This window comes from Haliotis rufescens, unplaced genomic scaffold (genome assembly GCF_023055435.1).
Source record: "Haliotis rufescens isolate VD_foot unplaced genomic scaffold, xgHalRufe1.0.p SCAF_3, whole genome shotgun sequence".
Classification (NCBI taxonomy): domain Eukaryota; kingdom Metazoa; phylum Mollusca; class Gastropoda; order Lepetellida; family Haliotidae; genus Haliotis; species Haliotis rufescens.
In genome coordinates this window covers 24,866,517-24,891,883 of record NW_025964001.1, presented here as the reverse complement: position 1 = coordinate 24,891,883, position 25,367 = coordinate 24,866,517, and the positions used below count along the sequence as shown (strand labels likewise).

The following is a 25,367-nucleotide window of genomic DNA, read 5'->3' as shown; positions in this document are numbered from 1 at the left end:
AAACTCTCGCAATACCATCTCAAGTAAAACAAGTGTCCAGGCGGGAACATGAACCTGTCTTGCGTAAGATGGATGAATAGAAACCATTAATGTTAATTACAAGAGTAAAGATTTTTCACTAGAATAATCAACAATCACTTTAAGAGCTAAGGGTTTGCCAGGTCACCGAGCGCGCTTTTCTTAGAAACATTAACAAGATGCACTTGATCGCGGAAATACATTTTAGCACGAGGAAACAGGATTTGGAAATGGGAAATGGCAATATTAGAATTGGGCTAGTTTTTACATCATTCATTCTCGAGTTCAGATTGTGCGAATCGGTGCATTCAAATTTCATGTTTTTATTTCAGAAATGTGTCGGGCCTGACGAATGTGGTGCAATGTCAGACAGCGCGTTGTTGCCCACAATGGGGTTGAAAGCGAAGCAGCATCACATTCATGGAAGATACAGACACCAAGCGGTGCGAGACACGTCGTTTACCCAAGTACATTTTCCGAATGGATCTTCCAGACTGTTAGGAGAAATATTACCTGTGGAGGAGATGGAGAATACCCAGCTTTGAGGGTGGGGATTCACTGGGTGTGTCTGGATGCACCAGTTGAAGGGTGTATCATTGCGCATGTGTGACTGAGGAGATAATGATGGGGCATATTATCATATATTTTATTCCATATGGCTTCAGATGGTGGGCGGGGAAAATGATGATAAAAATAATATTACACCGTCAGTAATGATCATGGCGTTGCACAATGTCAGTAGTCACTACCCAAATTTCGGCATTTTGAGTAGTCATATCCAAATGTCAATTTTATTGTAAAAAGAAATCATAGGGGTTAAATATGTATAATTCTTAATTCATTGAGGCCAGGTGGCGTAAACTAATCACTGTAACGGAAATTCACTATTTTATAGAACTATGAAGAGCAACCAGCAGAAAACAACTCAATAGAAATCACATTCGTTCTACCTCGATTTCTTCCGACTGTGTACGAGACGGGCTCGTCTTTTAACCAAAGTGTGCTAAAGAACAGTGATGTCTGAGTGAATGAGATGCTGACCCAGCCAATGTGGCTCACGATGTATCACTAGACTCAAAGAAAGACTGGGAGGTCGAAATGGACGTCATGTAAAAGGAAGTGGACACAACGAAGCATTTATGATCAAAACAGAATGATCCATTCTTGGGTATTGTTTAGTAATAATGTGTTTTTATTTGTAACATACCATATCATAGCATCAGTACCATGTTTTTTTTACGAAAGCGGGTGTTTTATTACTTGCTTGGAGGACCTTCCGTCCGAAATGACCCAAATGTGGAAGAAAGTTATTATTTTAAGAGTAATCCTTCTTTCACAACAGTATCTGTAAAAAGACATTTCAAGGTAGAATTCTAGGGAGAAATGACTATCGAAACTGCAACACTCCAAGTGTTTCCAATATAAGATTTTTTTCCCATAAATTCACATTATTGTCGACCACATATATAAGAGATCAGTTTTTAAAATATATTTGTGAGGCATTCTTTTTTCATTTCGCGATCGACCGACCACCCTACGGTTTTGAAAACACATTCATAAGCTAAGAAATAAGCAAAGCTAATCATTGCAAGCCTTAAACAAAATATCCGATATACGACTGCAATTAATAAAATGGTACACCTTACACGATGAAACACTCTCCCACGCTCGCACACACACATGCACGGGCAGCACTAGCATACGTATGTATCGTTCGGTATTTCAATGAAAACAATAATTATTAATCTCGTATGACTTTGACTTTGCAACTGTCACTTCACACATACTCCATACCTCCTATATACAAATATCCTTGTCAATGTCCATGAAATGATAACGTCACATAACTATTACACGAATACCTTCAGAGGTGTGTTTATATATAGAGGGGTGTTTAATAATACAAATTTCGGCAGTGACAGAAAGGATGCAGAGAACTTAAGGAGAGCAGCGACTGTACCTTCAAAGGTGTGTTTATATATAGAGGGGTGTTTAATAATACAAATTTCGGCAGTGACAGAAAGGATGCAGAGAACTTAAGGAGAGCAGCGACAGTACCTTCAAAGGTGTGTTTATATATACAGGGGTTTTTAATAATACAAATTTCAGCAGTGACAGAACGGATGCAGAGAACTTAAGGAGAGCAGCGACTGTACCTTCAAAGGTGTGTTTATATATAGAGGGGTGTTTAATAATACTAATTTCGGCAGTGACAGAACGAATGCAGAGAACTTAAGGAGAGCAGCGACTGTACCTTCAAAGGTGTGTTTATATATAGAGGGGTGTTTAATAATACTAATTTCGGCAGTGACAGAACGAATGCAGAGAACTTAAGGAGAGCAGCGACTGTACCTTCAAAGGTGTGTTTATATATACAGGGGTGTTTAATAATACAAATTTCGGCAGTGACAGAAAGGATGCAGAGAACTTAAGGGGAGCAGAGACAGTTCCTCTGTGCATACCATATCTGCAAAGATAATCAAAGTGCAACGATGTCTGGCGCAAAACTGCAGTCGCATCACTCAACACAATCTCACTGTAAAATACACTTGTTTCAGTAGTAAATCTACACTGATGTGTTTTCAAAGAACATCACATGTGACAAAACGACGAAAGAGAGATTTTACCAGGAAATACGACCCGCCAGCAACTGATCCCACAACAGATTTATCTGTTGTGAGAACTCGAGTTTCCGAAGACAACCGAACCACTTTTTCTTGTCCACATCCTGAAATTGATACCCAAATAGAAACGATAGCTCTCGAGTTAATTTACTTTTATTTGCTTTTGGATTTTTTTTCTTAGACATAAGAAATCAAATCATTGTCATCATCATTATTATTCACATTATTCTGATATTTACGTCCATGAAACATTAAACATAAGACGCTAAACGACATCAGTTGTGCTTAAATGTAAATCTTGTTTCACTAATGAACAAAACCATGCATACTCTCATTCAGCACTATCATTTAACATCATTGCGAAATATCACCCATTCGGTTTATAAACATCAAAAGCTTAGGCTTATAACTGGACTAGAGACTGGCGTTAAACAACAAACAAACAGACAAACATTGCCGTTTGACATCATGTCACACAAGCCTATTTGCCCCATTGTTTGTAAGCGGAAACTATATCAGTACGCACTCAAAGGTCGACATCATCAAGCATATTAAGTTTTTCAAGATTTTTGTATTTTTGTACAATATCATTACGTATAATGTTGTATGTTAATAATATATAAAAATTAATTATATGAAAGTCGTTGCTACTTGCCCAAAGACTGTATGTACGACTTGACCTTGGAATACAACCTACTGGTATTAATAGGTGATGAGTTCACTTTCTGAAAATGTGTTCAGATTTGCACGAAGCCCCGGCGGAAACGAGAGTTCAATCTAAACAATTTGCTTGGTTATCAACCTCAATCCAACTTCCATCCATTTCAAGTTGTCGCTACAATGGCCACAATTTACGATTGTCGCTAACGAAGCAATAGGGAACCTGTATGATTGGAATAATGAGGAAGTTACTCACAACCAATTGGGACACGTCTCTTACATGTCAGCTCTTTCAAACTAGATATTCTTGCGAGATATCATGTCACGGTTTATTGAACGATTTGGGTGTTGAGTTCCCAAATGGGGGCGTATTAACTGTACGCCGCGGGACTGATGTAGACTTTGTGCAGTTCGTTATGTGGTTTATGGACGAGTATTTTGGTCGTGTGGCTATCGCTATTTCAGGATTGAGATTTGCAAATGAGGAAGTGAGAATAAAGACATGACACCGATCTGTAAATTCTATGTTTGGAATTGAATATCACGTAATGTGAATGGAAACGTTGGATTTGGCAGCGATTTATGGAGATTTTATTTAAAGATTAAGAAACTGGGAAATGAGGAATGAGTTGGGTGTTGGGTGGGAATGAGGATGTGGTAGAGGATCGAGGAGCGGGTTAAGGATGGAGAAATGGAAATTATTCATTTGGAATTGGAATACAAACTCGGACTGGGGTTGGACTTTTAATTTGATATTGAAAATGGACCCGGAAAACCGATATTCCGCATTTGCGATAAAAATAGCTTTTCAATAATTTATTATTCAGAGATAACATTGCTTTCATAGTTTTGGTAAAGTAGAACCCATAATTGTGTTGTTGGTTATTGAATGTGTTTTAACACGTCTACAAGATGAATAATTATCATCCTTAATTTGGGCTTTAAATGCTTATTATGCATCACATTAGTGTCACCTGTCTCTCACCGCTCATTATGTATTTATGTTTGTTTATCTTTATCTGTTAAGTAAATGAAATGACATTTACTTGTCACCACTGGCATGTGGAGAGGAGTGCCACATTTTTGTAATAATTTGTTATTGACATGAATGTCTAGTATAATAAATATATTGATATTTTTACTAACTGCGTATCTGGTGTCGTCACTCGAGGTAATTAAATACATTTATAGCATTGTTGGCGTGATTGATGCTGGCCGGCGTCAAATATACGATGATCAGGATTTCTCGTTAAGACATAAGGAATACGGGTTCTTGCTGATGGATTTGAAAGATTTCTGCTCAAAAGCACAGCTTCACTATCCTTAGGAAGCAATTCCATTATCCTTGGGCAGCAACTGCACTATGGTTAGGAAGCAACCATTTGATTTTGAGAGGGAGGGAGATGTTTCTTAAAACATAAACAAGTCTCCGTTGTATTGATTTGTTTAAGAAGTTCATTTACAAAGATATGTTTGAGTACCTGTTAATGGCAGAAAGTAACTATTGAACTCATCAACATTGAAAGGACATTCTGACCAAAATCTCCCGCCTCCCACAAAAGTCAAATTGTTGCCTCCTTAGACATTCCATGTTTTTTTAATATTGTTTTGATACATGTTCTTGTTTTGGAATGTGGTATTTGTCGACCACATGAAGAACGAAACGTTATCAGCAGAGAAGCTGCATATAAAAAATGTAATATTTCTTGACAAATGTGAGTGAATGAATGTTGTTTTATGCCGTGGTTAGCAATGTTACAGCTTCGCAATCACGGAAGCCTGCAAATAATCAAAATCTAGGAATGGTAAACCAGCGGTTGACCGCAACCCAGTAGGTTACTCCAGGGTATGAAGACGCACAGGGAGGACAGCCTAATGGGCATTCCGGGAGGTCAAGCTCCCTAGCTAGCTATGCTGGTCGTAAGAGGTAACTTCCAGGAGTCGGGTGGTCAAGCTCGGTGACGGCGTGTGTCGTTGCCCATAATATCACTGTCTTGTCTGATTATATCCAGGCGGTGGTCGTCATATAGCGATATCACTGAGTGCGGCGTTATATGACGTCGGTCTGTAAATAATCGAGTCTGGACCAGACAATCCATTGATTGACATCATGAGAATCGATCCACGTAATTGGGATACGATGACATACATCAACCATGTCAGCGAGCCTGACTACCCGATCCCGTTAGTCGCCTCTTACGACAAGCATAGTCGCCTTTAACGACAAACATTGGTTGCTGAAGACCTATTCTAACCAAGATCTTTATGGGTTGACATGTTATTACTCAATTGGTTGTACTTGGTAAGTCACTCATTATTTGTTTGTTGTATAATGCCGCTCCAAGCAATATTCCAAACGGCTTGTAAATAATCGAGTCTGGACCAAACAATTCAGTGATTGATGTTGCGAACAACGATCCAGGCAGCCGGGCTATGGGCGACACGCTATCAACCAAATCACCAAGCCCGACTACCCTATGTATTGCGTCGCATCTTACAACAAGCATAGGTTCTTGGAAATCCATTCCATCCTGACATTCCCATTTCCCATGGGAGGTTGGGGGGAGGTATCTTTAATTATTGCATAAAGCATGATACTATTTGGAGGTTTCCAAGTATACATCATGAGAATCGAACGTTGTCTGGGTGACTGATGAAGGAATAAGCAGAGATGGGGGAGAGAGATGGGGGTCGATGATCCCTTACCCTAGGCTTACCGGCAGCGGATGTCTGCTGATTAAATCCGGATTTGCTGGTCATAGCTGATCAAGACATTTAACCTATTGCAAAAACGAATTCATCATTTATCTAAACAACTATCAGAGAAAGACTATGTTTATTGAATATATCACTCATGAACACATTCGTCGTTTTTTATAGAACAAAAGGAGCGCAATTGTGTCTGAGGGCCGAAAGCCCAGCCACACTTTTAACCCTGTAAAGAGTGTTGAGGAAAATTCTATTTTGTTATTGATTACAACCATAACAAACTGTCTGAACAAAGTAATAGACCGACACCGAGAGTCCGTACGCCTTGCAAAAATTGTGTTCAGTAAACAACAAATTAAAAACCGGAATGAAAACCCTTTGGGGTGTTTTTTGTTTCCTGTTTTTGGCGCTGAGCAATACATAAACTCTGTACTGTGAAATTGCGACGTCCATGACCCTTGAGACGTTATGTGCACGCAACCTTTGCGATATATATATGATGCGTGTGTGTATCTCATATCTTTTGCTTAACGATATGGATTAAAACATCAAGCATGTGTATATCTTATATCTTTTGCTTAACGATATGGATTAAAACATCAAGCAAACACCAGTTCGTTTCGGAAAAAAACGTTATGCCCATTTAATAAAAAAAGCAGAAGATCAAACAAAAGAATTGTTATTTGAAAGCAATACTTTTAATGTTGATTATTCAATGTTCTATCAGAGATATTTTTTAATCAAATTGTCTCATCGTTGCCCGAAGCAGTCACATATTCTAATAGAGCTCGTTGGATTGACCCATAAAGCATGGGACCTAGTACTCCAGTAAAGGAGAATCTTTTAATAGCTCCTGCCAAATGTTAGCATAACGAGGGTTTTCCACAAAGATACTACTGATAATGTGACACACGAATCTGTTGTACAGAGTTGCGTCCCTTAGCTGTAATGTGCGATGTGCTTCCGTTACTCGGTCTCTGCCAGAACCATTCGCCCGTCTGGTTGGAGTGAGTGAATGAGTGAGTTGGGTTTAACGCCGCTGTTAACAGTATTCCAGTTAAATCACGGCGTTTCAGCTTAATGTGGGAGGAAAGCCCGAAGTGTTGCAGGTCTCAGACGTTTACCACAACGGTGAAACCCACGAGCACGGGTATGGTGCTGACAAACCCAGAAACATAATCAGGGCGAACCGGGATTCGCACCCACAATCATAGGTTTCTGGTGTGCCCAAGGGACGCAACTCTGCACAGCGAATCGCAGCGCCTTGGACGACTGGGCCACCCGTGCCCCCTCCGTCTGGTTCGAACGCCAACAACCTGCGCCATTTTGACAGTCCTTCCTCTCATCACGTTAACACACATTGATATAAAAGAATATTCACAGTTAGGCTTAACTCAAGCTCATTTGGCCTCCAACGCTTCCTTATAACAATGACGTGTTATATCGAGGGAGTGAGCAGGCGCCAGGATGATAAAGCAATTTACGGCTGAGCTAAGATGCCGTTTTTAGTCGGAATTACATAGCACCACAATAATTCCGTTACGATGCACCCATTACAAACATTCCTCAGATTTGAGAAATTTGCATAACGAAATTGGAAAATGAACACAACTTTGGTGTTTTTTCTAAAGCTGAAACTGTTGACAAATTGCTTATTATTTAGCTGAAGTGTTGTTTATTACCCCAAATAAAGCATCCACTCTCTCTCAGATTCAGTGCTCTCTGTTCCTATCAGAGTAATTTCTTGAGTTTAAAACGGAAATACATGAAAACCATGCCCTCTCCTTGGATGGAGCGTTTCAGGCGATATGCAGACATTGTTATTTTACTGGCGCTTCCTATGAATGTTCTCAGATCGGTCTTCAGCAACCCATTACCGCAAAAGGCGACTGTGCTTGTAAGAGGCGACTGACGGGATCCATTCGTCAGCACTCGCCCCTTTCCGTAACCTGCAAGAAGACTCGTCCCCCTCTCGATGAATGTTATGTGCGAAAATACGACAAACCAATCAGAGTGCGCGAATGATTTCAAGTACTTCGTCAAAGAATCCCTCAGAAATAATTTTTGATTTTACATATGTCTTGCATCTAAAAATATACCAAAGACACAGTTAAATGTGTTCAATCATATTGTATAATTCCGCACGTCCCGATGTGCTTTAAAAGGCATCTGAAATATATATAATATATGGGGAAATATATGTGAACCATTACGCAACGAACTGACAATTGTTTTAGTTATGCCCGTTTGCGCTAAGACGGAACCCGGTCGCAAAAATGGCCACGAGAGGGGCACGAGTCGCTGTTCGGCTTGTCCCGGAATAACACGAGTTGGTCACGAATGTGACGGGATCGGGTGGCCAGATTTACCGACTTGGTTAATGATGTCATCGTATCCCAATTGCGTGGATCGATGTTCATGATATCAATCACTGGATTGTCTGGTCCAGACTTGATTATTTACAGACTGCCGTCATATAGCTGGAATATTGCTGAGTGCGGCGTTAAACAACAAACAGACAAACAGAATGTAATGCAAGAGAATATTGTTAAGTGCACAAATATAAATGGAAAACATTTTCGTTACTTCAGCTGGTGAAATGTGGTGTTATGTCATGGTATTGTTTGAGGGTGGCGTTGCCAGTGGAATACCGATTTCCGCCCCTTCAGCTTGTGAAAGCAAACCGCCAAGAACCCCCCCCCCCCTTTTTTTTTTTGCTAACAGATGTCACGTTTGAGAGTTTAGTTTATTTTAGTGTTATCACGGGGCCTGTGTGTGTGTGTGCGTGTGTGTGTGTGTGCGCTTGTGTGTGTGCGTGTATGTGTGTGCTTGTGTGTGTGTGTGTGTGTGTGTGTGTGTGTGTGTGTGTGTGTGTGTGTGTGCTTGTACTAGTCCGGACTGATGCCGATTTATAGTGCCATGCCGCAGTTTAAAATGAATACCCTATTCAGACACAGTAAACTGAGCCGACCAATCCTTGCTTTAGTCCTTTAATGTCGAGCGCCAGACAGGGTGACGCTCTTCCACTAGACCACGCTTACGGAGGCGGTCCCCTCAGTGAAGGATTTTTTAAACGCTCAACACTTTGGTAAAACCAACCTGTATGAACAATTATATTAAAAGTAAATAATCAAGCCAACTCTTACGGCTAACAAAGGTTACCGGGGACCTATTCTAACCCCGAGGACGAAGGGGCAGCCTAGTGGTTAAAGCGTTGGCTCGTTACGCCTAAGACCCGGGTTCGATTCCCCACATGGGTACGATGTGTGAAGCCCATTTTCCGGTGTTCCGCTGGAATACTGCTAAAAGCGACGTAAAATCATACTCACTCGATCTAACCCGGACTCCCTTCGGGGACTACTGGTACTACTCCTCCTACTCCTACTACTACTTTCAACACAAGGCAATACATGAAGGGCTCAGTCCACAGAGGGACACGATGAAAGCGTATGAACTGTGTCCATCAGTATGAATTCAAAACACATTCTCAGCTTCCTGGGGAGTAAGACCATCTCGGTCATCCATCCATGTACTATCCGTCGCCATTGATACTAAACTCCTGAAGTGTGACCTAACGTTGCGACAGTTGCTGAATTAAGACTAATGGAGTCTAACATGATGGAAAGCGGTTAATAATAGAACACTGTTTGGGACCTGTGTTCTCGCGATGCTCATTATATCAGTCACTGTTATTTCTGTCTCAGAATCGATTTTTACAGACCGCAGTCACGCAGCAGGACTATTGCCAAGTGCGGCGTTAAACAAACAGCTACTGTAGCAGATAAACACTTACTGCATGAGAGGTATAGAGGTATTAAACGTATATTTCCGAATACATGTTAGTAAGCAAATAAGAATTTGCATATTTCATGCGGCCTTAATAAGAATTTGAGTGAGTGAGTGAGTGAGTGAGTTTGGTTTAACGCCGCTTTTCACACTATTCCAGTTATATCACGGCGTGTCAGCTTAATGTTGGAGGAAAGCCCGAAGGTCTCAGGTGAAACCCACGAGCACGGGTATGGTGCTGACAAACCTAGAAACATAATCGGGGCGAACCGGGATTCGAACCCACAATCATAGGTTTCTGGCGAGCCCAAGGGACGCAAATCTGCACAGCGAAACGCGGCGCCCTAGACGACTGGGCCACCCGTGCCCCCGATACGTATTTGAATGACTATAGCATTGACCTGGTGTGTAAGACCCGACCTACCGCGCTGTAGCTTGTTCTACACTATACATACATGTGTGCTCTCATGACCTACAGTCATACCTAGGGGCACGCTGTTCCCCCTGATTATTTTTCTTGGGTTTGTCAGCACCATACCCGTGCTCGTGGCTTTCGCCGAACTGGTCAACGTCTGAGACCTAAACCACTTCGGGCTTTCCTCCCACATTTGGCTGACACGCCGTGATATAACTGGAACACCGTTCAAAACGGCGTTAAAACCAAACTGACTCACTCACTCAAGTATAACATGTATCGCTACTATTTTGTGAAAAAATAATTGAATGTTTTATTTTATTTGCTGCATAATAAATCACGGCGACTTGTGAATTAATTTTATATAAGTTTTTTGAAACCAGTACAAGAGCTGCGATCCACGACCACGAAGATGGTGTACTAAGACACACTATCACAGATCAATCATCCGATCCTCGTCCTCAGCTTGAACGACAGACATGGGGCGCTGGGTGCCGTTGTACAAAACCACTTTAGCGCTACGACTGTCGTAAGTCTGTGTTAAGGTATGGGAGTTACGATCACCTAAGCGCAAACAACGCTTTATACAACGGCATCCTGGAGGCTTATTCCGTGCATACATGTGTCCTAAGTGTTCGGTGTGTATTTGTATATTCATGGATCAGACAGAAAACACGTTGTGTGTGTCTTCACTGTGACAAATCCCAAATAAAATAGAAAGAAATGAAACACCTTTACATTATCTTATGGTGGCACTCGTAAATGAACATGTAATGCCAAATACCCTCTGTCTCACACGTTCAAGGGTAGATTGTGCATACATAACTATGACTAACGTTACCTGCCTTTTCAACCCTATTTTAACATGATCTCATTAGTTTTTTAAAATTTTAATGTTAAAATTAAAAGCCGACCAGTCCTTGTTTTAGCCACTTAATGCCGAGCGCCAGAATGACGCGGCTGGGGATCGAACCCTTCCGCTCTCCGGGCGGACGCTCTACCATTAGACCACGAAGGCGGTCTGTAAACAATAACACTAATATTATTGCATAAAGAACATCGACACTACGTAGTGAGATGACAATGTTGAATGAAAACGTAGTTTTACATTACCATAAACATAATCTGTAAGAGTGTATGGATCGAACACGGGCCTTGGTGTGACGAGATAACGCATTAACCACTGTAAGCTACCTAACCAGGAAACAAGGAGTTCAATGTCGTAACATTTCTTTTTTTAATTTTTCAATTTATCCATATCAAATTCAACTAAAGCATTACACATCATCGTACATGTTCATCGTAAGTGTCCACCCCATTGCTTAACAACATTAGCAACAAAGGTTTTTCTAATGTTTATCGTTTTTCCCTGATGTTCCACTGGTGCTGTTTCCAATGGACTTTTCTCCGTCATGTTGAGATATCTTTTTTGTGAGGACGACATTATTGTGTGCTTGACCCTTGCTCTCGTTCTTCCTGTCCTCCCAGCGACACACAATGAGGGATATGACCAGCAGAATGAAGGCTACGACTTTGATTGACACTTCTAGACCAAACACCTTGTACCTGAGATCGACAATGTCATACAGCGAGCAGGCGCCGTTGCCATGAGATGAACCGCCACGCAGGATTTTACAGGCGCTGTCAATGACCTTGCCGTACACAATTGGGGCTGGTAACCAACCTTGAAGATAAGATTATGTTTTCATTTTTCTAAATTCACCAGGAATGCAGGTTCAAGTGATTAAGTTGCTTTTGTTTCTGATAAGATTACTTTTGTTTCTGATAAGATTAAAGAATTGATTTCGTGTATATTCTTCTTAGTATTCGAGTTGGATTTAACGTCGCTGTGAATAGTATTTCAGTTAAATCATGGCGTGTCATACGTTTATGACTGACTACCCACAAGCAAGGGTATGGTGCTGGCAATCCAAGAATCAAGTTTCTTTGTTTGATGTTTATGGTGCTAAAACGGAATCAGGTCGAATCTCTAAAGAATTTAAAAAAAAATTGAAGACAAAAATAATTTTAGCACTTTTACATTTCCTGATAAATACATTTTTATTTTCAGATAACTCATTATTACACATACCAAGTAATGTTGAGAGAAAGTTGGTAATACCAATCGCCAGAGCCTTGTCTCGTTCTTCAACGCTCCTGGAAGAAAGAAAGCAGAGTACATAAAAGTTTAATGTGACGTTCACACCTTATGCGGTTTTGCTATTGGACGAGAGGACGATCACATGACCACAAAAGCTTTTTCATGACGAGACTATTCTCGAACTGGTGTTCACACTGACAAACTGCCTTCACATTTCTTGGAACACAATAGAGCTTCCTTTGCTGAATATATGCAAAATAATTGATCACGAAGACAATATTAATCTTGAACTAACTTTTGGCATACACTGCTTTTGGAATGCATGTCCGTGATCTGATATATTCGCTCGAGCCATTAGGAGGACAAAACGATTGGTTGGTTTGTTGTTAAACGCCGCACTCAGCAATATTCCTGCTATATGACGGCGGTCTGTAAATAATCGAGTCTGGACAGAAAAGCCAGTGATTAATATCATGAGCATCGATCCACGCAATTGGGATTGATGACATGCATCTACCAAGTCAGCGAGCCTGACCACCCGATCTTGTTAGTCGCCTTTTACGACAAGCATAGTCACCTTAAGACCTATTCTAACCCGTATCTTCACGGGTAACATAAGAACTGACACATGGCGAGAGTGGTAAGCTCCGATGTTCAAGCAGTTTTACATACTACATGAAGGTTCATACTGCAGCCTGGTATGTCGCTAATTTTTGCTTTCATGCTGCATATGTGTACAGGGAGAGGCATATAACGATATTACAGTTGGCTGTTAAATGCCTCTCCGCGTACACATATTCAGAATGAAAGCAATTCCTATGGTTGGTTGGTTTGTTGTTTAACGCCGCACTCAGCAATATTCCACTCAGCCATATGACGGTGGTCTGTAAATAATCGAGTCTGGACCAGACAATCCAGTGATATCATAAGCATCGACCCAGCAATTGGGATCAATGACATGCATCAACCACGTCAGAGAGCCTTCCATTCTCGCTATGTGAAAATCAGTTCTAATTATTGTAGAGTTTGTGTTATACATAGTCTGTCATGCAGATCCTGAAACAAATATATCCAATACAGCCCATGCAAGTCTATAATGCTTGACAAATCCAGATCACTGCTGTGTCAGGAAAATGAAGAAAGTCTCTGGGCTCCTTTTTATTATATTTTATAACTATAATCTAACATCTGTTTTTTCTGTAAAATATGTTCATTTGAATCATTTCGGATACTAGTTGTTAGTTTTGTAATACACTGCTCTTGTGTGTGATTATCATGGGTGTGTTGTACTGAGACTCGTTGAGGAAACTGATAAAGGTACTCATTTGTTAAATGTAATCCAGGTAAACAGACATTAACGAGAGCAAACCAAAATCACCCATCCACACTGAATTAACGGTCAGTTTCAGGCAGCTATGTCTTATACACTGGTAAGTACATAGTCACAGGACAACAGTAACAAGGCTAAGGTGTTTGAATTCTTGAATAATGTATGTCACAAGTGATGGCAAAACAACGTGATAGTGTAGATCATACTTCAACAATATAGTATACAGATATGAGAGGGATTGCGGTGGCGTTAAGCCTGTATGTTGGGCAGGGGTGACACACTTCCGTCAGAATTATTACATCACTACAGCGCGGGGAGAAACAAGTTACTGTAAAAGTATGCCACAGTAAATACAGTACGTATTTCAGCTACAGTAAGTCAGCCTGCTGTTAATCGAGTCCAGGACAGGCAAACCAAGGGCCTATTGGAGTGAGTGAGTGAGTGAGTGAGTGAGTGAGTGAGTGAGTGAGTGAGTGAGTGAGTGAGTGAGTGAGTGAGTGAGTGAGTGAGTGAGTGAGTGAGTGAGTGAGTGAGTGAGTGAGTGAGTGAGTGAGTGAGTGAGTGAGTGAGTGAGTGAGTGAGTGAGTGAGTGAGTGAGTGAGTGAGTGAGTGAGTGAGTGAGTGAGTGAGTGAGTGAGTGAGTGAGTGAGTGAGTGAGTGAGTGAGTGAGTGAGTGAGTGAGTGAGTGAGTGAGTGAGTGAGTGAGTGAGTGAGTGAGTGAGTGAGTGAGTGAGTGAGTGAGTGAGTGAGTGAGTGAGTGAGTGAGTGAGTGAGTGAGTGAGTGAGTGAGTGAGTGAGTGAGTGAGTGAGTGAGTGAGTGAGTGAGTGAGTTAAAGGTTAACGTGGCATCGGCATCATTTTAGCCATATAACGACGAGACCAAATTGATACGTACCCAGTTTGTTCATTTATACAGAGTTATATTTAAAAACAATTTACGAGACATTTTTGAGCATACTATATTTAAAAACAATTTATGAAACATATTGTGCATAACAATATCATGTATACAGTTTAAAACACGGGCTATAGGCTACCAGTAACCAAAGCTAGGTAACCTCGCTGGGGATGCCTTTTTTAGAATTCTGGACCGCTTGTGAGTAGTTTTGAAAGAACTTGAATACATATATGATATAGTAAATGATGCTTAACGCTGAAGGCAACAATATTCCATCTTCATCACAATCGACAGGAAAGAAGTCGAAGTCATAGTAAATCACTGATAGTGGCGTTATTATGTTACGAAAACGAAGAAAATTGAAGAATCCTCAGACAATAATCTAATATTTTTAATTTCAGTTTTAAGAGATTCTTATTTTTAGAATGAATTCAATAGGTTCTGTCCAGTGTTTGGCGCAGATTAAAACTCTCTTAAACTTAAATAGTTTTATTTCGAAACTTTTAAACGGGTTACCTCAAGTACACCATGTAGTGTGGTATTATTGCCACTGTCGCGACCATGGTCATCAACACCGACGTCACAATGTAGGGGATGAGGTTGTTACAGCCGTTGTCGCAAATACCTGGTGTCGCAGTCATCCCTTCGACACGACTGCAGCTACCGTATACCTGCCAATGTTGTAAGTGAGTGAGTGAGACACTTGAGACAGAGTGACCGGCAACATGGCGGCTCTCACCCATGGTCTGCGGTGAGTGAGCAATCTATCAAACACATTGGGACCACAACGTTGCAAGGACATGTTTTGTTTATTTGTTGTTTAATGCCAAACTCAGCTATAGGTTAATAATCGATCTGGATCAGACAATACAGGGATTGACGTCATGGGCATCGATCTACGCAAATGAGATACGGTGACTTGCATCAACCAAGTCAGTGTGCCTGACCATCGAATCTCGTTTGTCGCCTCTACAAACATCGGTTGCTGAAAACTAATTCTAACCCGATTGACATCATCAGCATCGATCTACGGAGCTGAGATACGGTGACTTGCATCAACCAAGTCAGTGTGCCTTCTCAACGAATCCCGTTTGTCGCCTCTTACGACAAACATAGGTTGCTGAAAACCAATTCTAACCCGGATCGTCCCCGGGGCAGGGGCAATGTGTGAGTGAGGTGGGTTTAACGCCACTTTGAATATTATTTCAGTTTTGTCACAATGAGGAAGGTACGCGATCAGCAGGTCAGACGTTTTACACGTCAAAGTGACGCAACTCTGTATTGCAAATTGCGGCGTGCCCGAATGTTTGAGTAAATACATCTTATAAGGCTGCATCAGGTATATACGTTAGCGTTACGGCTATTCGCGGTAGCGTTGACACAAGCAAACATGCTTTCACTGTTGTGACTGGGAAACTGGGAGAGATGATGAATGATTTTGTCTTTCCAGTGAATGCCTGAATGATGTTTATGCCGCAGTCAGTAATATTCCAGTTTTATCATATGGGAAGTAGATGTCGAAAACATGAAAAAGTATCCTAGTCGTCGTTCACAGTAGTGTCACCAAATTCCCATTCACTCGTCTATCGTGACATGCCTGGGATGCTGGGAAACTGATGAGGACAACCTACGGGATTTGACCTACAAAGTGTATTGCCACCAAAGTTACATGTTTATTGCGACCGCCTCCGCGGCCTAGTGGTAGAGCGTCCGCCCGGAGAGCGGAAGGTCCGGGGTTCGATCCCCGGCCGCGTTATACCAAAATACGTTAAAAGATGGTACTTGTTGTTACCCCGTGGCGCTCGGCATTAAAGGGCTAAAACAAGGACTGGTCGACTCGGAGTCAGTATACTGTGTCTGAGTGGGGTATTCATGTTAAACTGCGGCATGGTATCTCAGTGTGCTAGCACTATAAATCGGCTTCAGTCCGGATTAGTACAAGCAGCCACACACACACGTGCATGCACGTTGCTATATAAGTGCAATAATCTTGGACGCGACGTTAAACCCCATTTCACCTCACCACCTCATGTTTATTGCCACCCAACTAACAAGCGTACGGCCACCAAGTTCACATGTGTAGGTCATCAAATATGAACTACTGAGCAGTTATGATATATGAGCAGTTATTTCGACATTATTTCCAGTCGCAGTTTTTAAAATAATATTTTACTTAAAATCGGGTACGAAATTTGAAATAAATATATCGATAAAAGGTGTTACAAAAAGTACTGAAATGAATATAACCTGTTACATATAGGGAAGCAAAGTGAGAACAACATAAAGTCCTTGACCTACGTCACCCGTATGATTCCAGCATCCTGCTTGACAGGGGTTAGAGTAGGTCACGTGATCAGCTCCACATACGGGCAGAAATGGCGTCCCACTACAGAAGCATGCCCGGCCAGTTTCGTTGTCATTGCGGCTGTTGTGAGAAAGTAACTTTGTCACTCGTCTATAATTTACATGAACAATGTCAAATTAGCGTAAAACCCAACTCACTTATTAGTGATTCAGTGAGCAAATGCTTTTTAACGCCGTTTGAACACTGTTTCTGTTACATCACTGCGTGTCAGCTTGACGTTGGGGAAAAGTGAGGAGTGTCTCAGATTGTCAGTTGATGGAATCCACTAGCAGAGTTATGATATAAAAAAAAAATACCAGGCGAATCTGGGATTCGAACACTCGGCTACAGGAATACAGCACACCACTAAACTTTGCGCAAAGTGAAATGACACGTGACTGGGTTTCGATTCTTTTTTAGTAATAACATTTTTTTGCAGTGGATATTAAACTCACAAGAAATCGACTCCTTCTATGGGCGTATTGTCACAGCCAAGTATGAAGCCACAACAGTTGAGACCAAACGATACTGCATGCACCACCATCATCAGTTTTAGACATCCCTGCCGAGAGAGGTTGAGTCGGCCGGTGAGGACACCGCCTATGAACGTCCCCGCCGCTGACGTTACCAGGTGAGATATACCTGCAATCATAATTCCCTTAGCTTCTTGATATAAGCGACGATTTACATGTTCTTGAACGTATACACACAGTGCATACACACAGAGACGAACACTTAGTAAATGAAAACATGCCTTTTAAAATATTTCCTCTTTTTCTGTTTTCAATCAAGCAAACTAGACTTGGTTAGTTTAATCTAGCGTTATCTAGGCTTTTAGTGAAACAATGTACCTAAAAATATAAATTAAAGTCATGGTGCAGGACTAACAAGTTATGTAAACAAAGTGTTGTATGAGCAGCTAATAACTAAACAATCACTGTTTGCTGTTGACATTATAAAATCACGTATGTGAGTATCATGCTACCAACAAACACACAAACATTCAAATTGTGTGCCGTGCATTATCATGTAAACGACATTAACTGTGAATCACGTCCTTAAAGTCGAGGAAATGTTTCATGAATATGTTTTGAAAGATGCATAATTTCAGAATAATTTTATTTCTATTGAACTTCATATTAAGCACCTTTACTTAAATACCAACCTAGAAGACTGGTCTTCCATGCCGGTATATTGAACTGGTACTCTATGTACTTCGGTCCAACCTAAATACCAACCTAGAATAAGACTGGTCTTCCATGCCGGTATATTGAACTGGTACGCTATGTACTTCGGTCCAACCTAAATACCAACCTAGAATAAGACTGGTCTTCCATGCCGGTATATTGAACTGGTACTCTATGTACTTCGGTCCAAACGAGATGAGGCCGCTGACGGCGAAGCCGTACAGACAGCTGTTGACGATGAAGATTGTGTACACTGGCCTGGACAGAGCTCGCAGCACAGACAGAGGCATATCTAGAACACGGAAACACGCTAAAAAATATTTCTTTCTTTTTTTGTATATTGCCGCACTCAGCAATATTCCAGCTCTATGACGGTGGTCTTTAAATAATCAAATCTGAACCAGACAATACAGTGATTGACATCATAAGCATCGATCTACGCAATTGGGATACGATGACATGCATCAAGCAAGTCAGCGAGTCTGACCACCCTCAGGCCAGGGTCCCGTTTCACAAAGCGATCGTAGTGCAATGGTGATCGTCCCATACTTTAACAGACTTACGACAGTCGTGGATCTACGAACGCTTTGTGGAACGGGTCCCCAACACCTGCATCACTTCTGGCTTTCTCTCCATCCCAAGCTGATATGCCGTGATATAATCGCAATATGGGTAAAAGTGGCGTAAACGAACCTCACTAATATCACCCAAAATGAAACGCTTTTATGTCATAACTAAGAGATCCCTTGTTGTCAGTATCAATACAGAACACTACTTAACGTGAATTACGAAAAAGGGAAGGAAAATATTATCCTTTACAGAAAGACTTCTCTCAACGTAATTACTCATTAATTATTCTATTTTCAGTCTAGACATAGTAGTTACACCGTATTAAACTGGGGCACTGTCTCTGTGTAATTAGGGCTATCATCTGATAGACTGATATACATTATACATTGTAGGGTAGCAGGCTAACAAAATGGTGTTTGCGGGACTTGAATTAACTTTGCTGTGATTGCCAATTTGTTGAGCCTAATCCCTTTTCTAAATATACCTTTGATCTTTCCAAGAGCTGTTTCCGTATCTGGAATCTCGTATTTAGGGGCCCCTGCGATTCTCCGTGGGAAAAAGAAAACAGGAATAGACACAAGCAGCCCAATTCCCCCGAAGATAATGAAGCCCAGCCACCACGCACCCATCCAGCGAGGGTCACTTGGCGTCAGGTATGTGTCTGTAATGAGAAATATAGGTTTGTTTGTTTGTTGTTTAACGTCACACTCAGCAATATTCCTGCTATAAGACGGCGGTCTGTAAATAATGTCTGGACCAGACAATCCAGTGATAGACATAATGAGCATCGGTCTACGCAATTTGGGATCTGCGCAACGATGACATGCATCAACCAAGTCAGCGAGCCTGACCAACCGATCCCGTTAGTTGCCTCTTGCGACAAGCATAGTCACCTTTTACGGCAAGCATGGGTTGCTGAAGACCTATTTCAACCCGGACCTTCATTGGTATGAGAAATATAGGTAATCCTGAAAAAAGAACCGAAAAAGGACAGAAAACGAATTCGTGTTTTCGATACTTTTTAAAACCTTATTTTCGATTTCGATTTTTCAACCACTCCAATTTAAATTCACAAGTGTACAATATGAAACCTAAGAACGTACAATGGAAAATATTTCTGAGCATGCGGAACCGGAAGCGAATTTGGCATTTAAAGTAATTATATAATAGAGCAGCTCACTTTTTCTACCCCGATGCTGATAAACATGATTTCATGTGACGTTTGTTTGACGTGTAGCAATTTCAACAATGATGCATATATTTATCTAGAAGACGTTGGTAAATACCTTGAAGATCAACTGGAATCTTGGCCAGGGCACTCCCAACCACGAGGGCAATAGAAGGCCCGAACAAAATGGATGTCATCAGCGCTCCTGAAACCGTAAAGAGGATTATCATTTGCTTATTACCCAAACAGGGTATTGTGATAATCCATTAAGCTATCGTCGTTTTTATAATAGTGTATTTATTTCTTACAGTTCCATGTGAATATCATAATATCAATATTGCCACTTCTGTAATATTCATCACGTCACTACACATTTTGACTTACTTAGAGGAAGCTTGGATATTAATTTTACATTAACTATAACCTCCGATATTACGTGGGTGAGTATAGTTGTATAAAATGAAACCTCGTTAGTCAGGACCCCATTAATTCAGAAACTCCACCTTGTTTAATACTGGAACCCTAACAGGTGACATTCCTCCGTAACCACGATTCATGAGGTCACATTTATATCTGGACGACTTAAGAGCCAAATAATCGTCCGGATTAACGGCGTCTCACTTTATAAAACACCCGATTCCAGAAAGAAACGACATATTGTATGAAATAAATAAATATTGTCTCTTAATAATCATGATCATTAGCTTCAAAATGTTGCTACGTTTACCTATATAAATAGAGGTATGTGCCCTGTTCACCACGTTGTTATCAAGGTAGAAACTAGCTAGAGGGATGCGAGTGGTTTTGGCAACACCTTGCAATGCCATACCAATCCCAATAACCCACAACGCTATGGTCGATCGGCCCGAGTCGTACGTAGCCTGTTCATGAGCAGCTGAACTGATAATTGTCATATTACTCTCCCTACACACAAACTGGGTCTCGTAATCATTGGTCGCATTCAGTACCTCTTCCGGAAGATGGACGGGATGGATGAAATTTGCCAAGCTTGTAAACATTCCGGCAAAGCCAAACAACATCCCCGTTGCGCCAAGGACCCTTGGTATGTGGCCATGTTTGCCAAAATGGCTGAAAAATAGGACTGCAGTGAGGTAACCGATGTCGTTACTGCTGAGGAGCATCCCGCTGATGGTGCTGCTGAAGTTGAATTGTTTCTCCAGAGTCGTTATCTGTGACGACAGAAATGTCGTGAGCGTCTGCAGAAGGATGCCTACGAAACTGTAGGTACACGTGAATGCTATGAGGTTCCCACAAGGCCGACAAGCCTGGGGTTTACAGGAGCCGATGCCACACTGAGTTTCTTCATCCTCATCCTCTGGGCTGTTCTTCTCGTCGCTTGCCTTGTCTTCGAAAACTGAACGGGAGCGCATGAAGAACTTGTAAATGTTTGTCTTCGGGATGCCGACGACCGGATCCTGTGCGCTGTTCATCTTTCTGTCTGTAAAAGAGGTATTTTTAGTACAGGCGATGCCCTCAGAAAATTATTTTTGTTGGAGTTGTAAGGTTGAAGCTTTTATGTGAAATCAGTTATATTATGAATGCATATACCCAGTGTTGATGCCTAGTCAGAATTAGTCCCCAGTAACCTATGCTGGCCTCAGAGGCAACTAAATGGCGATTTAGGTAATCGTATCCCGATGGCGAGCATCGTTGCTCACAACAGCAATTAATGGTTTGTAAAGTCAAACCGCCTTGATACATCTGGAAAATTGTTGAGTGCGGCTCTACACAAACCACCAACATATGTAGCATACATGCATATCCATCTGTTACACAGTGGGAGACGACGATAAAGTGTCTACCCTCTGTACTAACTCCACATATATAAATAATAGGGAACTAAACGTGACTCTTGTGGGCGAGTGAATATGGTTTTACGCCGTTTTTGCATTATTCCAGCAATATCACAACGGGGGACACCAGGTATGGGCTTCACACATTGTACCAATGAGTGGGATCGAACCCGGGTCTTCGGCGTGACGAGCGAACGCTTTAACCACTAGACTGCCCCACCACCCCGCCTCTCTTGTGAAATAGATGGGGAACTAAACGGGATTCTCTTTATGATAATCAATTAGGGGCGGTCGTGTAGCCTAGTGGTTAAAGCGTTCGCTCGTCCCGCCGAAGAGCCGAGTTCGATCCCCGACATGGGTACAATGTTTGAAGTCCATTTCTGGAATATTGCTAAAAACGGCGTAAAACCATACTCACTCACTCCAGATAATCAATTAACTATGCGCCATACATAATGACCACGAAAATAGGAAAGTATCCAGTTTACATTTATGCGGTCCACAAATAGTGTTCTACAACGAAAGGTAAAGTGTGTCTTGTTCCAACGAAAGAAAAACCTGCACTGTATTTGAAATCCAGTTTCCGCAAAGCATGTGGCGTTAATCCGAATTACACATAAACAGAAACAATGTGTTTTTATTACCTACCCGCAACACCATCATTGATAACTAATACACTGAAACCTCGTTAGTCCGGAGACCCCGTACTCTGGGTGTTAGTGTCAGAGGACGTCTAGAAATATCCAAAGGTGCAGTTCTCCCTAACAATGATTCGTTTACCCATAAAGCCGTTAATCGGGACGGCGCACTGGAGACGGTACCGTCCGTATTTACGCGGTGTATGCTGTGTATGCTGAATAAAGTTTGTATTCAGGGATAAAGTGAGCGAGTTTGGTTGAAAAGTATAACGCTGTATAAACTGCCTGGCAAACGAAGATACACGTAGGATGCGATGACATGCACCAACCAAGTCAGCGAGCCTGACCACCCGTTCCCGTTAGTCGCCTCTTATTCTACGCCAGGTCTTCACGGGTCGTTTCGGCGAATGTTTTCAGCCGAGTAACGTTTTGATATCCTTTGTAATTTTGAGGTCAAATCCAATTTTCAGTTTATTCCAGTATATGAAGTACTCTAATGATAATGTGTTTGTATTCAGTGAGTGAGTGAGTTTGGTTTAACGTCGCTTATAGGAAGGTCTCAGACATTAACTGCATATCCGCAGGAGCGAGCTTATATTTGTATAGAGGTGTGTAGGTTAAGAAAAGCCCTAGGAACGATCTCACATGGACACAATGAAAAAAAAGCCTACTTCTGATGCCTCCAGCGTGATAATGATGGAATATTGCCAAATGGATAAAAATATTTCTCTCGTATTCACTTTCATTCAGGTTACTGGGGCGGTCGGGTAGCCTAGTGGTTAAAGCGTTCGCTCGTCACGCGGAAGACCCGGGTTTGATTCCCGACATGGACATTTCTGGTGTGATATTGCTGGAATATTGCTAAAAGCGGCGTAAAACCATACTCACTCACTCATTCAGGTTACTGTTCGCTGATAGGTTTCTAGTTGACGATTTATCAACTGTAGTGCAAACATTCGACTTGAATTCTCTACCTCGAAAACATCGCAAAACATTGGTACCAGATATTGAATTCATAAAACAGTAAAATAGTATCTGCACGTAAATTATGATGCAGTTGGCATTTCCTTTCAGGATACATGTCTCACATAAATTCTAAAATTCTTTTCAAGAACTCCTGTTGAAGAACTTAACATACTACAATTTATACTTTCAATTTATGCATATTTCAGTATTTGTAATTATTGCAATGCAAGAAGTTACCTTAATCAGTCAGTTCCTCGCCACAGAGATGATGTGCCCAGTGTACAGACTGAGTTTTGTCTTTCTTATACAAGCAGATCGGTGGCACTGGTAACCTCTAGCTACTTATAGCTGGGTCATAGCACCGGTGGTATGAAACCAGTCTGATAAAACAGACTATTCTTGATAAGGGAGCCGTTCAAAAGTTCAAAGACATCTTACTTGGGTTTGTGTGGACTTAACACTTGAGTTAAGATTTCAGGGGTTTACAGTTCAAGCTATCAATAACATCTCTAATTTTACGTTGAAAATGACGTCATTTCCATTGTAGGTGGATAAACGAGTTGATTGCAAAAGTTTTCAACTTGACATAATCGAAAGCATAACCGTCCCACCAGCTATATAAATCATTGCTAAGTAGGATTCGCTTGACAAAAGAATTTCTTGAAAATGTAAATGTTCATAATTCTAAATCGTACGTATTTGGGGTATGTAAAGTATATCTCATTTCATTAGGTTTTTTTTATCCTTCATGGAAAGTTTGAACTGCCCCCCAACACAGCAGGAACAGTGATGATTACTGATGTGCAGACCTGGTCACAGAGGAGTCTGAGAAGTCGGTTAGATAGTTATATAACCGTATACCGTAACTACTGTAAAAAATCGGATCGGTGTATATATACTTCAGTTCAAAGTTAGAAAACAAATGATCGTGAAAAAACTATATTAGAATAGGGGTAAATACATTTGTAAAGTTTGTACATTTCATCATCATCCTTAAAGAGGCTGTACATAATGTTGATATCTCATACAAGAAACCATTTGTCGTGGTCGTTGTTTATCGTACGATAAAAGAATGCATGGAGAATAAACCATGGGGGGCTGCCAACTCACACTCGTCGTTTATTTCGTAAGTACATATGTACCGTTAGAGGCCGTGATAGCCATGCACACTGTCATCCTCATGTAAAGTATGCCTCATATAAGTCTTTGGCTTACGATCTTCCGCTCTTTGGGCAGACGCCCTTCCACTACACCACGTAGACGGTCATTAAAAAATCAAAAGTAAATCATAATGTATATACTGTTTGTAAATGTCAATGTAAAGCCGTCTATCTTCAGGGCCCACATGCACAAAACAAAATTAGCGTTAAGTCTGTAAGACAGTCACAGTGCTAAGATCGCTTCGCGGAATGTCTTGGTCTCGGGGAACAGCATATACCGATACAGCAATTCAAAAGCGATCGTCCAATAAACTCTTTCTGTAAGAAAATAAACATACTGACGCTTCGCGGGTCATCGACAATTGAAAATAGTGTTTACAGTGATTGATATCATGAGCATCGAGCCACGCATTTAGGATACGATGACATGCATCAACCAAGTCAGCGAGCCTGACCACCCGATCCCGTTAGTCGCCTCTTATGACAAGCATAGTCGTCTCTCACCGCAAGCAAGGGTTTTTGAAGATGTCTTATACCCCGGATCTTCACGGGTCTTTTTTTAGAGGTAATATGTTCAGAACAGGATTGTTTATTATCGATCTATAACTATCACTGATTTAAATTTATTCTATTTGAGGACGCAGGGCTGGCATATACTGGGAATAGTACCGTCCGAACTAACGATAGTCAGAAGATGTTTCGATAGAGATCCAGATGACAACACTTCATCACAGGTATAACGATTCTGATGCTTGAAGATGATACAGCCATTAAAAAGCGATCGTCCAATAAACTACTTTCTCTAAGAAAATAAACATACTGGCGCTTGGCAGGTCACCTACAATTGAAAATAGTGTTTACTCAGGGTCATTAATTCTTGCGAGTCAAGAGCATCAACAATCTCGGATGGCAGGGTAAGTATGTGAAATGACAATGCAGATTAACATTTACATCGTACGATCGCGTGGTGTTCATATCA

At 41.2% G+C, this 25,367-nt stretch overlaps 2 protein-coding genes across 3 annotated transcripts in view; one reads left to right on the top strand and one right to left on the bottom strand.

Annotated features, from left to right (window-relative positions):
• LOC124144514 overlaps positions 1–4,447 on the top strand; it is a 48,729-nt gene extending 44,282 nt beyond the window's left edge. The window contains exons 4-5 of one of the 2 annotated variants that reach the window (XR_007223288.1): positions 351–1,888; positions 1,987–4,447. Coding sequence is in view for 1 of the 2 variants with exons in the window: in XM_046513964.2 (XP_046369920.1) it covers positions 351–563 (213 nt within the window). In the remaining variant the exon portion in view is untranslated. Of the gene's footprint in view, positions 1–350 lie in introns of both variants that reach the window. The other variant, XM_046513964.2, reaches the window with a different exon arrangement.
• Positions 4,448–11,437: 6,990 nt separating this feature from the next.
• Positions 11,438–23,544, bottom strand: LOC124144509 (solute carrier organic anion transporter family member 2A1-like). The gene is made up of 10 exons (XM_046513952.2): positions 23,466–23,544; positions 20,538–21,269; positions 19,929–20,015; positions 19,127–19,303; positions 18,200–18,364; positions 17,341–17,527; positions 16,840–16,966; positions 15,058–15,212; positions 12,305–12,369; positions 11,438–11,896 (listed from the first exon to the last, which is right to left on the bottom strand). The coding sequence occupies exons 2-10, from the start codon at positions 21,259–21,261 to the stop codon at positions 11,562–11,564; spliced, it is 2,022 nt and encodes a 673-aa protein (XP_046369908.2). The 5' UTR covers positions 21,262–21,269; positions 23,466–23,544; the 3' UTR covers positions 11,438–11,561.
• Between the last annotated feature and the right edge of the window lie 1,823 nt (positions 23,545–25,367).